Source organism: Pelodiscus sinensis, chromosome 3 (genome assembly GCF_052426305.1).
Source record: "Pelodiscus sinensis isolate ZL-2025 chromosome 3, ASM5242630v1, whole genome shotgun sequence".
NCBI lineage: Eukaryota > Metazoa > Chordata > Testudines > Trionychidae > Pelodiscus > Pelodiscus sinensis.
This window is the reverse complement of record NC_143054.1, coordinates 20,443,905-20,460,732: the sequence shown is the minus strand read 5'-3', so window position 1 is coordinate 20,460,732 and position 16,828 is coordinate 20,443,905. Positions and strand designations below refer to the sequence as shown.

At 46.4% G+C, this 16,828-nt stretch overlaps 1 protein-coding gene across 8 annotated transcripts in view; it reads right to left on the bottom strand.

Moving 5' to 3' along the window:
* PUM2 (pumilio RNA binding family member 2) overlaps window positions 1-15,243 on the bottom strand; it is a 129,995-nt gene extending 114,752 nt beyond the window's left edge. For 3 of the 8 annotated variants that reach the window (XM_089777036.1, XM_014580846.4, XM_075923432.2), the window contains exon 1: window positions 3,475-3,859. In XM_089777036.1, coding sequence (XP_089633162.1) covers window positions 3,475-3,846 — 372 coding nt within the window. In that variant the 5' untranslated portion in view covers window positions 3,847-3,859. Of the gene's footprint in view, window positions 1-3,474; window positions 3,860-12,053; window positions 12,138-13,929; window positions 14,183-15,224 lie in introns of those variants that run through there. The other 5 variants (XM_075923433.2, XM_075923434.2, XM_006137572.5 and 2 more) reach the window with 5 other exon arrangements.
* Between the last annotated feature and the right edge of the window lie 1,585 nt (window positions 15,244-16,828).

Sequence of the window (16,828 nt, the reverse complement as noted above, 5' to 3'; positions counted from 1 at the left end):
CTATTCTCCTCCTGTCCATCACTTGCTATCCCCAGCCCTTACTTACACACTGATAAACAGTTTATTTTTACATTATGTGATACATACAATTAAAGTCACGTGTTTATAGTTATGAAATAAATGGTCTGGTTTTTATTCATGCTATTTAAATCTAAAATGAAGCATTTATAATTATACATTTTGTGGGGACAGAGTTCTGCGGCTAGGGGCAGGGGAGAGGGAACAGGGTGCTGGGAGGGCAGAGGACAGGGTTCTGCAGCAGGGACAGAGTACCAGTAGAGACAGGTTTTTGCAGCTGGGGACAGGGTGCCAGTGGGGACAGAGTTCGGGGAGTGGGGACAGCATTCTGTAATTGAGGACAGGAGAGTGGGGACAGCGTTCTGTGGCTGGGCATCTCCCTCCTCCCAGGATTCTCTCCTCTCCCCTCCCTTTCCCCCCCCCCCCCAGGGAAACCAGCAAGCTCTGCCATGGCTTCCTGGAGTCAGCCGCTGATCAGTATCAGCAGCGGCTGACTTGGGGACATCTGAGGCAGAGCAGCTGGGGTGCTGCCGGGTTGGTCCAGTAGCGCCGAGGAGTGGCGCTGTGGGACCAATCCGGCAGCACTCCAGCTGCTCTGCCCCAGGCGTCCCCAAGAGCAGCTGGGGTGCTGCCGGGTTGGTCTCACTGTGCCAAGGGTTGGTGCTACCGGACCAACGAGGCAGCAGTCCAGCTGCTCTGCTGCAGGCGTCCCCGATTCAGCTGCTGCTGAAACTGACCAGCAGCGGCTGAATCAGGGACACCTGGGGCAGAGCCGGACTATCGGAAGGGGGAGGCTATGAGGGGGTCTGGGGTGGCATCCTCCCCCTCTCATAGCCCCCCCTTCTGATAGTCCGGCATATTTGATAATCCAGCACCCCCTGGGGCCTAAAGGTGCCGGATTATCAGAAGTTTACTGTAGTCAGAGGATGGGATGTCGTTTCCTTAGCAATCTTCTAAGAAATTTAGATTAAGGGGCATAACTACATTGTCCTTTATTTACTACTAAGCTGACAAATTAAAATAATTTTAGTAAACTTAGAACCAATTTTCCTTTGGAAAAGATGCATTGGTTTATCCCTACTGCCTCATGCTCTCCTGCTATAATTCTATTTTAAAATTATAATTACAATCAATTTTTAGCTACTGAAGGCTTATTAGATCTAATTCCCAAGATTTGCCCATGTGCTTTATTTTTTTAAAGACATATGTATATTTGCTATTTCCAGTACTCTGCAATATTAATTGACTTTAGTGACAGGCTGCATATTTTTATTAGCAGTTCAGACACTTTATTCTTAAATACCATTCAGTCAGGTGACCTGATCTTTAATCAACTGACTCCAGTGTCTCACTAACAATGTTATATTTATTGCCTGAAAATTGTTAAGTCCAGTATGGGTGATCCACTAATATTCTTTGGTTGAAGAATGGGGAAATGTTAACTTTTCTGCATGGTCCTCAATCTCCATAACTGTCTCTGAACTAACCATTCCTCTTGCTAATGTTATTACTACTGTTATTCTAAAACTTCTTGATATTTGCTTTCTGATTAATTGCACTTAACATTTCTCCCAAGTTTTCTAGTTTCCATTTTGCCTATAATAGTTTTGCCCCTTTCTACTGGCTTCATTTGAGCCGTGTTTCTTCAACTTGAAACATACCATTTTTATCCATACAGTTAATTTTCTTTCCTTCCTGCTTCCTTTGTTGTTTAGGCATATTCATACACTCTGAGTCAGTTTGATACGCTTAAGTAATCCATACTGAAACTATTTTAATTTACTCATATTGAATGTCAGAGTCATTTTACTACCATCATTTTTATGCAGTCTAAAGATGTCTGAACATCCCTCTCTTTCATCTCTAATCCAAATGTGCTGATAGTTTCCTAACCCATGCATATAGAAAGGAATGATAACAACTAAATTCTTTCAGGGCTTTTAGATGTTCTAGAGTTGTGGGAATCTCACTCTGGTAAATATGAACGTAGTTCCTATCTTCACATCCGCATTTGTAAAACAGATGTTGTGTGAATTTTTGTCCACAAAGAACATTGCAACTTTTAAGGCACATAGAACAGCACTAGGGAAGTCTATTGATCTGTTCTTTCATGGCAATTTCCTATTTTTGAGGTTATCGAAGAGGGAAAAGCAGCAAAAATGGCAGAACACAAAGGAGATATGGCTCAATTACATAGGTTAGAAAAGTATTACCGCTACCAAGCAATTAAAGGTAAATAAACAAGAGTAAAATAAATTTCCCCTTTATGATGCATAAAACAAAATATTTTCAAGAACCAGTTTTTTTCCCTGGAGGCCTTTTTTAAAAACATTAGATATGGAATGTTTACATTTACCTCTCTCTCCTGGACAAATGTGGCAATACACTAAAGGATCTAAATAGTGTTATTACCCAAAGTGAATCTAAGCTGAAGCTTTTTCTGCCCTCTGGACTTGGGGGGGGGGGGGGGGGGGGGGGGGGAGGAAGGGGGGAGAGAGAGAATATATGCCACTTCTTACTTGTCTAAGAATAGCTTAATACACGAATACACATACAGATTGTATCACCCTGTAAAACTGTAATACAAAAATCAATTGGCCTAGGTGCACAATCTAGTTGCCCACTACACCTGATGAAGTAGCAAAGATGATGGGAAAAAAGCTACAGGTTGCACCTCTGAAATCCAGCACATTCTGGTCTGGCAAATATCCATGGTCCAGCAGGACCCGGGATGCTCCTGAACTAGAGAGCCCAGGAGCCTAATGGCAGGAAAGCCAGCAGCCCAGACAGGGCTGGGGGCAGCGAGGCCAGAGGAGCCCCTGCATTGCTGGAGCCAAGGCTGCAGAAAAGCAGCAGCCCCTGGCAGTGTCGGGCCAGGGAACCTTGGCTACCTACAACAGCGTGGAGCCAGATGCTGAACAACCCGTCCCACCCTCAGCAGCACAAGGCTGGGGTCTGGAGAACCCCAGCAGCACGGAGCTGGTAAAACCTGGCCACCCGCAGCAGCACAGGATTAGGGGCTGGAGAACCACAGTGTAACAAGTGTAACAAGTAAGATTGTGTGCAAAAGCTGTTACTTTTATTTGGGCCTATTCAAATTTTGCCTTTTATCAAACTAAAACAGTTGGCTACCATTTGATTTTAGATCAAATGAAGGATACATGTTAGTGTTTCTGAAAAAAACCCTAGTATTTGGAAAGTTATTACTTATTTACTTTTACCAACAATTTCTAATGAACACTTAAAGTATTACCATAGTGTAATTATAACTGATATGCAGTCTAATTTAACTGCTCAAACAAAAAATGGAATGACTAACATTATGAAATATGATATGCTTTGAAGTTGTAATGGATTCAGAAAGACTAACTTAACCCACATATATCTTCCTGAAAAATATGACTGCAAGAAAAAAACATCAGAAGTTTTTTAATTAAAAAAAATAAAGCTACCTACCGAATGATCTACATGAATGCTATCTCCTGTGGGCCAGCGATGTTTACTGGAATAGCCACTCAGCTGCTCACCAGCCTGCCTCTGGAAGAAATATCCAACTGTGGCATCATCCTGAGACCGTCCACTGAGAGATACCTGGACATTGGAAGCACCTGACACTGCAGCTGCAGGGATGGTATGAGGATTGTTTCCACCTGAACTGGGCCCTGAAGTTCCAGGCCCTGGCCCTGCTGATGTTCCACCTACTGTTCCAGCTGGGGCAACCCCTACTCCAACCCCACTGGCTTCCTGACCAATGTTCGCATGCATCATTCCTCTGGTCTCCTGCCAGGCCACTTCATTCATGCCTAGGAGGACACATGGAATGCTCATTCCACGTAGAAACCTAAAAAGAAAAAGTCTTAATAACATAAAAGGTTTTCCACATGAATGTCTTTAAATATGCAGTTCTTATAATTAGGATTTCAAAAAAAAAATCCAGACAGTATAAGAACAATGTTGTCTGTTAATGATGTTGGCTTAAGTACAGCTATCAACCTAAGCCTTTAATAATAATGCACAGAGTTGTCAGACAAAATACATAGCATGGAGACAAACATACTAAGGCAGCTATCTGATCAAAATAGAATTTCAGATCTCAAATTTACTGTAAAAAAGTAACATAGGCCTTTAATATCTTCTGCTACCAACTACGTTCTTCATAGCCTACAAGCATTTTCACCTAAAGCAGCACAGAACACTAATTTCTAAATCTCAATGCAGACATGTCACAAGCAAAAAATATTCAGTGCTGTTCTTGCTGTGCAAGAGTTTAATATCAAAATTCATATTACAGTAAACTTCCGATAATCCGGCACCTTTAGGACCCAGGAGTGCCGGATTATCAGATATGCCGGACTATCAGAAGGGGGGGCTATGAGGGGTCTGGAGTGGGGTGGGAGGGGATGCCACCCCAGGCCCCTCATAGCCCCCCCTTACGACAGTCCAGCTCTGCCCCAGGCGTCCCTGATTCAGCCGCGGCTGGTCAGTTTCAGCAGCAGCTGAATCGGGGATGCCTGCAATAGAGCAGCTGGGGTGCTGCCAAGTTGGTCCCGCAGCGCCGAGGGGCAGCGCTACGGCACCAACCAGCAGCACTCCAGCTGCTCTTGGGGATGCCTGGGACAGAGCAGCTGGGGTACTGACTGGTTGGTCCCGTAGCGCTGTCCCTCGAGGCTGCGGGACCAACCCGGCAGCACCCCAGCTGCTCTTGGGGACGCCTGGGGCAGAGCAGCTGGGGTACTGCCCGGTTGGTCCCGTAGCACTGTCCCTCGGGGCTGCGGGACCAACCCGGCAGCACCCCCGCTGCTCTTGGGGATGCCTGGGGCAGAGCAGCTGGAGAGCTGCCGGGTTGGTCCCGCAGCGCCAAAGGACGGCGCTGCGGGACCAACCCGGCAGGACCCCAGCTGCTCTGCCCCAGGGGTCCCAAGTCAGCCGCTGCTGAAACAGATCAGCGGCTGATTCCAAGAAGCCCGGAGCAAAGCAGCTCTGCCCCGGGCTTCCTGGAATCAGCCGCTGATCTGTTTCAGCAGCGGCTGATTCGGGGACTCCTGGGGCAGAGCAGCTGGGGTCCTGCCGGGTTGGTCCCGCAGCGCCGAGGGGCGGTGCTACGAGACCAACCCCGCAGCACCCCAGCTGCTCTGCCCCAGGCGTCCAGATTCAGCCTGCTGGTGAAACTGACGCTCCTGGTCAGTTTCAGCAGCGGCTGAATCCCAACACCTGGGGCAAAGCAGCTGGGGGTGCTGCCGGGTTGGTCCCATAGCGCCGCCCCTTGGCCCTGCGGGACCAACCCGGCAGCACCCCAGCTGCTCTGTTCCCGGCTTCCCCGATTCAGCTGCTGGTCAGTTTCAGCAGCAGCTGAATGGGGGAAGCCTGTCCGGCTGCCTCAGCACTTCTGGATTCCTGATGGTGCCGGACCATCAGGAATCCCGGAGCATTGGATGCCGGACTAATGGAGTTTTACTGTACTTAAAAACACCTTTGACCAAATTGGTAGTATATTCTGGCCTTCCACTGACCTGAGCCTGAAAGCTCATACCACCTTCTACATGTTGTTAGCCTTTAAAGTGCTACCAGACTATATGTTGTTTTTTAAAGGTTATCCTACAGCTACCCCCTGAAGCTTCTGAAATCTTTAGTCAGTCTGCCAACTCCCTTTTGAAGATTTTCACTTTGGGCTTGACACAGGTATAACTGACAACCATATACCACATGAAGATTTTGGCAATAAAACACAGGAGAGTCCATTCTTAAAGGGGGCAAAATGATCATGCTTTTTTTTATTTTCTGATTTTCACTTTGTCCAGTTCATCAGGTGTACTGTCAATTGTACAGCTGTAAATGACATGAAATTCAAAGAGACCTGGAACAGTACACATTTATAAGACAAAGATACCTTACAATGTAATTCATAGCTTCTACAAAAATAGTCAGTTATTTTCATTTTAAAGTACAGTCTGGAAGCTTTACAGTAAGTTTCATATATGCCATAATTGCTTAGGGCCGTGGTCCCCAACCCGGTGCCCGCGGGCGCCATGGCGCCCGCAGAGCAATCCGGGCTGGCAGGTGCCAGCCCCGGGCGCATGGACGGTCCCGGCCCCAGCGGCGCCGCGCGTACCCTTGCCGGCTCCGGCGCCGGCCTTGGCCCCGCCCCCGCCCCCGGGAGCACCGCGCGTGCCCCGGCGCCAGCTCCACGGCGCTTAAGGGGGGGGAGCACCGGCCCCAGCCCAGCGGCGCTTACGGGGGGGGGGGGGCGCCGGGCGCGCGGCACTTGGGGGGGGGCCCCGCCCCCCAGGGGGCCCCGCCCCCGGGCATGCGGCTGGGGGGGGCCCCGCCCCCGGGCATGCGGCTGGGGGGGGGCCCCGCCCCCGGGCGGGCAAGTGTCCCCGCACCCTGGCGGGCGAACGGCCACGCCCCCTGGTGCCCGCCAACATGAAAAGGTTAGGGACCACTGGCTTAGGGGAACAGTATAAAACCTGAATGGAGAAAACTTGTATGCAGAAAGCTTCTCAGCCAGAATGGAGTTTAAGCATAAAATTGAGGACTCACTTCTCATCCCTCAATACATATATTTTATTTCCAGTGTTAACACCTCCTCCATGTATAAACATAAAAAAAAAACCCATGTTGTGGAAGTGAGGTTTTTGCTTTACCTCTGAATATGGTTTGTGGCCATTTATGACCATTTTAAGACTAATGCTGCTTATACGTAGATTTATTATAACACTACCTGTTTACTTCACCTAAGTGGCACTGCGCAAACATGGTACTAATTCTGAGACTTCTTCAAACTCAACAATATGACAAACTCCTCAAAGCAACATTCACAGAACAAAGAATTTACCGATATATTCTATACTGGAAATATAACCATGCATCAACAATACCACGCCTAAAAATTATGAGTAAGATTGTTTTCCTTAATGAACAGTCACAAAACTCACTCCAAGTGACTGCTAAAATGTATGTTGTGAAAATTTATTACTTGAGTCTCATGGCTCCAAGAAACTAAATACACCTTGCGTAACAGCCTCACTTTTAACTTCAACACCACCTTTTTCCTTTTTAAAAGAGTCTGCTTTAAAGGTTTGTATTAGGGATCTGAATGGTTAACCAGTTAACCAATAAGCATCACCTTTACCAGGTGAGGCTTACCAGTTATGGTTAGCTGGTGGGGGATGGAACAGCCCCCACCTGCTGCAGGAAGCATGCTGCCCCAGCTCCGCAGGGCCTGCCACAGGCGGGCAGAGAGGAGGGAGGCTCCAGCCCAGCCAGAGGAGCCCCCATTCTTGCAGCAGACCCAGTTTTGGTGTGCCGAGAGCAGCCCCCAACCATGGTGTGCCCAGGCCAAAGCCCACCCCAAACAGAGCCTGCTCCAGCCGGATTGGAGCAGTTCACCAGCGGCATGTTTGACCAGTTAACTAATTAAAATTGATTTTACATTCCTAGTTTGTATACTATTTATATACAGGTAGTCCCCGACTTACGCGGATCCGACTTATGTCGGATCCGCACTTACGAACGGGGCTCTCTCGCCCCGGAGCTCGCAGGCAGCGGTCCGCCACCTCGACCTCTGGGGCGAGAAAAGCTGCTCCCGGTGCCCCTGGTCTGCTGGAGACAGTCCCCAGCAGACCAGGGGCACTGGGAGCAAAGCCGCAGCCGTGGCGGGTTCCCACGCTTCTGAGGCTTTGCTCTGGTGTCCCTGGTGCGCTGGGGACCGTCTCCAGCAGACCAGGGACACCGGGAGCAAAGCAGCAGCGGTGGCGGGGTCCCACACCTCTGAGGCTTTGCCAGAGCAAAGCCTCAGAGGCGCGGCACCCCACTGCCACTGCGTCTTTGCTCCCCATGTCCCTGGTCTGCTGGAGGGGGGGGCGCGCGCAGCTAGTGTGCCCCCCCCAGCAGACCAGGCGTTTGTTGTGGACCCTGGGGCAAAGCAGCTGGGGCACTGCAGGTTGGTCCCGCAGCACTGCTCTGGGCACTACTGGACCAACCCGGCAGCACCCCAGCTGCTCTGCCCCAGGCATCCTGATTCAGCCGCTGCTGGTCAGTTTCAGCAGCGGCTGAATCAGGACGCCTGGGGCAGAGCAGCTGGGGTGCTGCTGGGTTGGTCCAGTAGCGCCGAGGAGCGGCGCTACTAGAGCAACCCAGCAGCACTCCAGCTGCTCTGCCCCAGGCGTCCCCAAGTCAGCCGCTGCTGAAACTGACCAGCGCTGACTACAGGAAGCCCGAGGCAGAGTTGCTCTGCCCCGGGCTTCCTGGAATCAGCCGCTGATCAGTTTCAGCAGCAGCTGACTTGGGGACACTTGGGGTTCTTAAGTTGAATCTGTATGTAAGTCAGAACTGGCGGTCAGTTTCAGCAGCGGCTGAATCTGGACGCCAGTTCCGACTTACATACAGATTCAACTTAAGAACAAACCTATAGTCCCTATCTTGTATGTAACCTGGGGACTGCCTGTATAAAGCAACTAAATTTTAAAAGTATTTTGGTACAGTACACTTATAATTTAAAAATGTATGCTCACCTGACACTGAAATGAGCAATTTCATATTTAAAAAGTAATCTGCGGATTGAGATTTTCTATGTCAACCTTTACCATCTCCTTGTTGCCCCTTCCCCACATAAAAACAGAAAATCAAAGATTTATGATACATGTAAGTAATAGAGAAAGAGATACAATGGAAACAAAGCCAGTCAGTACAGTAATTTGTGTCGATTTCTCAAAATTTTCCTTACCACTGGCTCAGTGAGAATTAATTTAGCTTTACCTGGTAATTTAGTAATTGAGCTTTAGCTGGTGAAATTGTAGACCTATTTGGAAATATCTGATTAAACTGTCAATTTTTTTCACAGATTACCAAGTCCAATTTATAAGAAAAAAGATCACAGTACCACAGGTTAATTAAAATACATATTAAATATTAAAATACTGCAATACACAATATTAATATGACCATTTATATTGAACAAGGCGCATGTTCAAGTCACAATATTTTGTTTTGGACTTATTCTTATTGTACTTGATAGAAGTCCTGCACTTATCTATACAGTCAATAGTTTTGTAGGTGTAGCATTTCAGAGATCTTTATATCACTCCTGAGCAATGCTCTCTAATCTTTTCCATCCACATGCAGACATTGCTTGGTGCACATACAAAAAAAAAAAAAAAAAGTATGAATATGTACCACTAGTAAAAACAAAAAGCCTAGCTGTGGGTATTCTGCTAATCAGCTGGGCAAGCATTTGAATTAGGGATGTAAGCAACTAGTTGACTACCTGATAAACAAATGCGTAATCAGGTAGTCAAATAGGAACATGACTAGTCGCTCCCCCACTTTGCAGCCTCTATCAGAGGCAGGCAGCGATGAGGGAGCATGAGCTGATGCTGGGGGGGAGCTGTTTTAAAAGCCCTCTGCATCCCTCCGTCTGAAATGTACAGGAGCTGCAGGCAGAAATTGTACATTTCAAAGGGAGAGGTGCAGCAGGATAGCAAGCACTCCCCTTATCAAATAATCGAGTAGTTGATGGAATTTCCATAGACTACTCAATTAGCTGATTAATTGAAATTTAACATCCCTAATTTGAATCTCTCCTGAACAGCTGCACAAGCACACAAGCTTTCAAGGATCACTGCTCTTCAGTGCATTCTGCACCAGAAAACTAAATTTTTTGCACAATACTTTAAAAATTTGTCAAACAAATGTAGGAACCCCGGCATGGTACTTGGGAGCACACAAGGGATGTGAACAGGTAACAGGTTACCCAGTAAGCATCACCCTTACCTTGTGATGCTTACCAGGTAATGGTTAACCAGTTCCCCAGGACAGCCCCGTCCATGGCCTGCTGCAGATGGAGGGCTGCTTCAGCCCCGAAGGGCAACCAGCCAGCCCCACGCAGCTAGATGCTGGCAGCCAGCTGGTAGCAGGAGACCTGCGAGCTGCTCCAGTTGGGCTGGAAGAGTCCCTTGTCTCATCTTGTTAGTCACTTAACCTGTTAAACATTATGTTTAACTGGTTAACCAATAAATGGGTAGGGAGCCTGGAGCACCCCTGCCTGCAGTGTGCCAGACTGGGCCTGCCATGGGCCTGATCTCCCCATCTCAGTCGAAACTAGTAGCTGAGCCTGGCACAGGGTAGGAGCCAGTAGCTTGGGTCTTCCCCAGTCCCTGCCCCTACCCCACAGTGATTTCTCTCTCCACTGGCTACCCTAGGCACCCAAAACATACTGTTGGGGGGGGAGGGCTACATGATCATTCTTGTGGCTTCTCTTTTCTTCACCATCAGAAAGTCATTTTTCTGCAGGGAAGAAAATAAATCTGCAGGTGCCCTAAATCCTGTGCATGTGCGGTTGTGCAGAATTCCCCCATTATTCCTCTCTCGACACCTAGGATGGCCATCCCACTGCTTTCACAGAACTTAATCTTCATTATGTACATGCTAGCTCTCCAAAAGCCACTTCCAGAATGGATAATGCATCAGGGTTTAATAATCAACTTTACTGACACCTTTAATGATATTTCTACAAATAATACCTAATTTTGATTCACCAAGTAGGTAACCCACACCACATTCTGGGAAATACTATCAACTAGAAGCAATGCTGACAAATTCTGAAGGAGATATAAAGTAAGCCTCCCATAAAATAAAGTCTCAGCAATATGTAAGCTGTTACCAGAAAGAAAAAAGTTTTATACATATCTACTGGAAATTAGACAGACAGTTAGAACCTGTATATACTTTATGTAATTTGAAGGTGTTTTATAGGACTGCAGCTGTACAGTACTTCTACTATATTACAAGGAAGTGCCTTGAAAAGGCATTATACGAATGTAATATGTTGTTACAGGAAGAGAAAACAAGCCTTTCAATTATTTTGTTCTTGTGCCATTTCACAGAGTTTGGGTTCTGGGCTTATTGACAATGCTGGAATGGTTCAAACGTGTAGAGTAAGCAATAAAATAGTTGTGCTATGGGTGGAAAAACTTCACCCTGGATGAGGGAAGTATTTTTCAACTAAAATTATTTTTTAAGTAGAGAAGAACAGAAGTGGAAAGAGCAATTAATATAGTTCATTCTTATGAATGCACCTTATACAACCAAAGCAGTATCTATATGACCTACCCATCACGCTCTTATAGTCATTTTAGAAGTTTTCATTTAGAAGTGATCTGTTTTCTTTCCCTTAGTCTACAAAATGTTAACTGCCAATATCTTTCTATCAAAATGCCTGTACACTAGAAAGAAGGCATCAATGTTAATAGAAATAATCAAAGTTGACCGAACATTTTTTTCTGCCCACCTAACAACTATGTTCTTAAGAAGGGCCATTCAGAATCAAACCAGTGGTCATACTATCTTCTGACAGTGGCCAGTGCCAGACACTTCAGAGAAAACAAACAGAACAGGGAAATTATCAACTAATCTGTCCCCAGCTTTTGGGACTGTAACATTTCAGAAACTATACAAAGCAGAGACTTGAGTTCTCAAGATAAAGTATTTTAGACAGTTTTACACACACAAAGTATTAGTACACACACATACATGCACACCTAAGAAAGGCGGAAAGCAGACAAAGTAAAACCAAAAAAAGTTAGGATTTTCAAACTAACTCCCTGCTAATGCTAACCCCCAGTATACCCACAGTCTCTCACACATCTAAACAAATGGGAAAGAAGTTACTTATGGTCTAATGCTACCTACTGTCTAATGCTCCTACAATCAGGCAATAAACAACATTCTTAAATATATATTGTAACACTACATTATTGTTTTCCCACAAGACAAGGAAAAATGAGATTCTCTCTCTCTACCAATAAAAATGTATTAGCTATAACAGATTTCACTGCATTTAATATTTAAAGGAAGTTAATTGCACTCTTCCTGGTCAAACACCATTACAATGAATTAATAACGGTTTCTCACCTTTCATTATTGTAATTGCCTAGTCACCATTCTATCCCCCCCACCCCATGGAAAAATTATAAATATTAAAATAGCACGTGTATGTATACACGTAATATTCATGCAATAAAAGTGCACCCTGTTACCTGCATTTGCCCATTAGGTCTGTCTCCTCTGGGACTACTTCTAATTTTCCAAGCCCATGAGCATCTTCAAGCAGCTGCCAGATGCTTTGTTTAAAAAAAAAAAAAAAAAGCCACAGAATTCAGTCTTTCCCCATCCTAATTTTCTCACCACCTTTACCTACTAAAAATACTTACGATACAGTATTCAGTCATGGACCAGTGAAAGGTTTAAGATCCAACACCTATTAATACCATTGCAAAAATGAGATCCCCAGCTTTCCAAGAACACACACAATATCTGCTTCTAAATCCAGGAAGATCCAGAAGGATGTAGACATTAAAGCCATCCAGACATTAAAATTAGCAGCAGTATTTATATTAAATAAGACATTTCAGGTATATTTAGAGATCTGAAAAATGTATTTGTTTTCATTTTCCTCCCCCTTAAGAACCTACAAACTTTGAATCATGGTAAGTAAAGAACCCTAATCATTCCATTGTGGGACATGCACATGCGCGTGCGCACACACACACACGCACGCACACAAAAGACCATGAACAACATACATTTCCAAAACCAATTTCTGTTAATATGCAACCTATGGACAATGTACAAATGTTTTGTATAAAGATTTTTATGGACACTCATTTGCAATGCTATATATACCTCATGCATGTCTTTATCACTTGGTGGTAATGACACATCCCAAACGCAGGTTGGTAAAACCTCTAAAAACCATGCCACCATATAAAACATATTACATTTTTTAATATTTTGACATTTTCTTGCTTTGTACAATATTTCATACACCAGACGGGTATGAAATACTCAGTATTACTTTCACAGCATTAAAGACATAATCTGATGTTAAGTACACACACTAAACTTCATAACAAAAAAATCTCCTGTATAATGATTGCTAATAGTTTTAAACATCATCAGCAGTCATCAAATAAAATTGTGATCCACTCCGCACGTAGCTGTATTATATGTTCCAATAACATTTCCTCTGATGTTATTTGTCTGTGGAAATTTTAAAGAAAAAATAAAATCCAATATTTCACTGTGTGGCATCAACTACAAAATATGCATTTAAGCTCCCTACCCGCACGTGCCTTTAAAAAAAAAAAAAAAAAAGAGAGAGACTTACATATCCCCAATAAAGAAGATAGAATAACCTGTGAAATACTGAGATCAGTCTAAATAGTCTAATGGTCCCTTATGGCCTTAAGCTCAAAGATATTCAAAAACCTTATTCGCATTTCCAAAATATTTCCTGTGCCTAGATCTCAGTTGTGCCCTTCAGTGACCACTGCTCTCTTGATTCCTTGCCACCCTTTCCCTCCCAGCCTCAGAGGTCTGTTTTTCAGGCACAAGTTCACCTCTGGTTTGATCTAAATTCTATGCCTTGGCGTAAACGACTCACCGAGGCTTTTTCTCCCCTCTCACCTAAAACGCAGCTCCCTCACCAAAGAGGGTGTGTGGTGTTAGCATCCCGAAGGCGTGTAAAGGGTCACACCGCAATCCCCCACCCCACAACACTCCCCTCCCCTGCAGAATATCCCTTTCCCCTCCTCCACCATGCACGCTCCCCCTCCTCCCAGACTGCCCCCTCCCCGCACAGGCGACCCCTCCCCCCCGCATGCGCCCCCCTTCTGACCCCTCCCCCACCTCGCTCCCTCTCCCACCCCCTTTGTGCGGCTCCCGACAGCGGCCCGGCGGATTGCTTGGGCCGAGCGGCACAAAGGAGAGCCCAGCCGCCATCGACCAGGCCCCGACCAACGGGGCGACCGGCCTCGAGGCCCGAGACAAAGGGGGCTGAAGCGAGGGGGCTCCGCCCGCTGCCGCTCCCCCCCCCCCGCGGCCTTGGCTACCCCGGCCCCGGGAGATACTCACGGGCTGGCTGGCGGCGCTGCTCCCTGGAACGGAGCCGGACAGGGCCCTGAAACACCCCTGTCCCCGCCGCCCCCCCCCTCCGGGTCTCTCCTTCCTTCCTCCCCTCCCCCCACCTCAGCCGCCAGAGACTCACAACAACATGGCGAGAGACCCACACACAGAGGGAGCGCGGCAACCCCCACTGCGCAGGCGCGCTGCGGCCGGAGACGGAGGCGGGGCGGGCAGCAGGAACTCTCGAGTCCCTTCCGCCGCGCGCCTATCAGCGGCGTTGGCGCGCGGCGTCTGCGCGCGCTCTGATGTGCCAGCGGCCCCGCGTGCGTGAGGCGGGTTGGGGGGGGGGGGGGGGGGGGAGGTCGCGGTGGCGTGCCGAACGCGGAACTCCTAGCGCCCCATTGTTCCTTTCGCCTGCACCGCCTGGGATGTGAGCATGCTGCAGGGCCGGATCCAGCTCCCGCCGGAGTGCACGGCTAGTGTCGCAAGTTGTCACTGGAAGAGAAAGACCTGAACTAGCCACAACAGTGAAACCCTACGCCCACCCAATAAGACGAGGCTGGGCTGCAAGGGGTGAATTTCTGTAATGCAGCGGCCGTAGAGATTCAGCTAGCTTTGCAGAATTTGGCCAGTAGAAGGAGAAACGTGCGCACGTGCATGGGTATTATCAATAAAGAGAACCTCAGAGGGCTAGCCATGTTTATTTAAAAAAAAAAACGAGTAGTCTTGCAGCTTTCGTGGGCAAAACCCACTTCCTCAGATGAGAAACTGTTCATTCCAGCGGAGAGATGTAAAAGAAAAAAAGGATGGTCAAGCCTCAGCTCACCAAGAAATTATGGTTTCAAAACAAAAAATTGATTTTACCTACGCACCAATTCTTTTGTCTCCCAACAGCATGACACAGGCACAGATGTGATCCAGAAAGCAACCCATCTAACCAAAACATCAGTAAATAGAAGCTCCATTGATTTCTTTTACATAAACAATAAGCAAGTGTATTCAGTCTTAACATTAACTAATTTAAATAAAAAAATGAGTACAGCCTCCCATGAAAGAAGAAAGTGTGTGCCTATGCCAGTTTCCCAACGAGGGTCCGTGGACCATCGTCAGGGGTTCCGCAAGAAATTGTGGAATAAATAGTAATAAAAAAAATCTTACAATGTAAGCTAATTGTGATTGATATATATATATATATATATATATATATATATATATATATATATCTCAAACAGAACAGCTCTTTACAAACATATTGATATCCAAAGCTGGATGTCCGCACATCCATTCTTTCAAGCATTACTCACATGATTACCAGTGGACCCAAATCTCAGTCCAAACGCAGTCTTTAGGAAGGCTCTACTGATAGCAAGTTCTGTAAATCCAGTTTAACCAGCTCCATGGGGATTTCCACATTCGAGGGGGATTTCCCAGGTGGCTTAGAACCAATAGAGTGGTTCCCAAAGCACTAACCTCACAGCACAGAGGCCTATTTAGAGGAAAGGAAGCATTGTAGAAGCACTGCTACACTATGGACAAACCAGGAGACAAAACAGTTCCTGGGAGCCATAAGCAAAATGTGCATAATTTACAGGCAGTTCTAAGATTTTTGAGAGGATTTGTGAACTTTGGAGGAAGTTGTACAGCGCCTCTGGAAAAAAAAACTCACGTTGGGAGTCTCAAATTAGTGATCACTTAAAAATATTCTGCTAACCTCTCCTGTTTCTTCATTTGTAAAATGGGGGCAGAAAGACACTTTTCTACTGCACAATAGTGTTTGTGAGGATTAGCTAATGCTTGTAAAATGCTATATTACATACCTGTAAGAGCTAAGTATTTTTTTAATCAGCATAAGTTTCACAAACAAATATATGTGATCTCTACCTGGTCTGACTGGTCCTTTGTAGGATGAAAAAAGCAAAATAGAAAAATGTGTAAATGCAATTATAAAGTGATTTGAAAAATAAAACTGAAACTTATCACAGTAAGAGCAGCATTCAAACTTTAAGTTCACACTACCAAAAAAATGCCACTTCTATTTTTTTTTTTTTTTTTTTTTTTTTTTTGCTGAAGGGAAACTTAAAAATACTTATTTATAGTTTAATTTGACAATGCATTTTTGAGCTACTTAATAAAAATGCTAGGATATAAATGTTAAGGCATTAATAATTGATAATGCTTTCCTAAGCACTCTCCAGGGGTTTCTTATGAACCACACATCAACATGGTTTTACTTTATTTGGTCCTCTCGTGTATCAGCATCATCAACATCAGTGAGACACACAGCTGTAGGAAGAGAGTCAATTCCTACAGGTTGGACATCCCTTGTCCAGTACCCTGGAGATCCGACTGGTTCCAACCAAGGGGATTTCCTGAACCCAAGGAGATAGTCGCTTGCTACATGTCCTGCGGCCCCTGGCTAAGGTTCCAACTTAGCCCCACTGCTGCCTGTCTGGCCATGGCTTTCGCTGGAGTTGGATCTCCACAGCCAGGGATGGAGTTCCCTGGCTGCTGCTGGGGATAGACTTCTGTGGCTGCCACTGTCGTTCCCAAGCTCCATGGCTGGTGCTGCCATCCCGAGCTCCATGGCCAGGACTGCAGCTCGTTGGCTGTTGCTGCTGGCCCCCAAGCTCCATGGCCAGGGCCAGAGTTCCTTGGCTGCCACTGCTGGGCCCCCACTACCACCTGGCTGCAGGGGCCAGAACTCCCTGCTGTGCCACCCATCCCTCTGCGCCCTGTGCTCTGGCTTCCGGCTGAGTCTCAGCCTTCCCCCCCCCCCCCCCCACACACACACTGCTCCTTTCCCATGGCTTCCCTATTCCTGGGCTCTGTCTGACCATGGATGTTGCCAGACCAGAGTCCCGGTTAAGAGAGATATAACCTGTATTTCATATGTTCGGCCTGCCGCTGA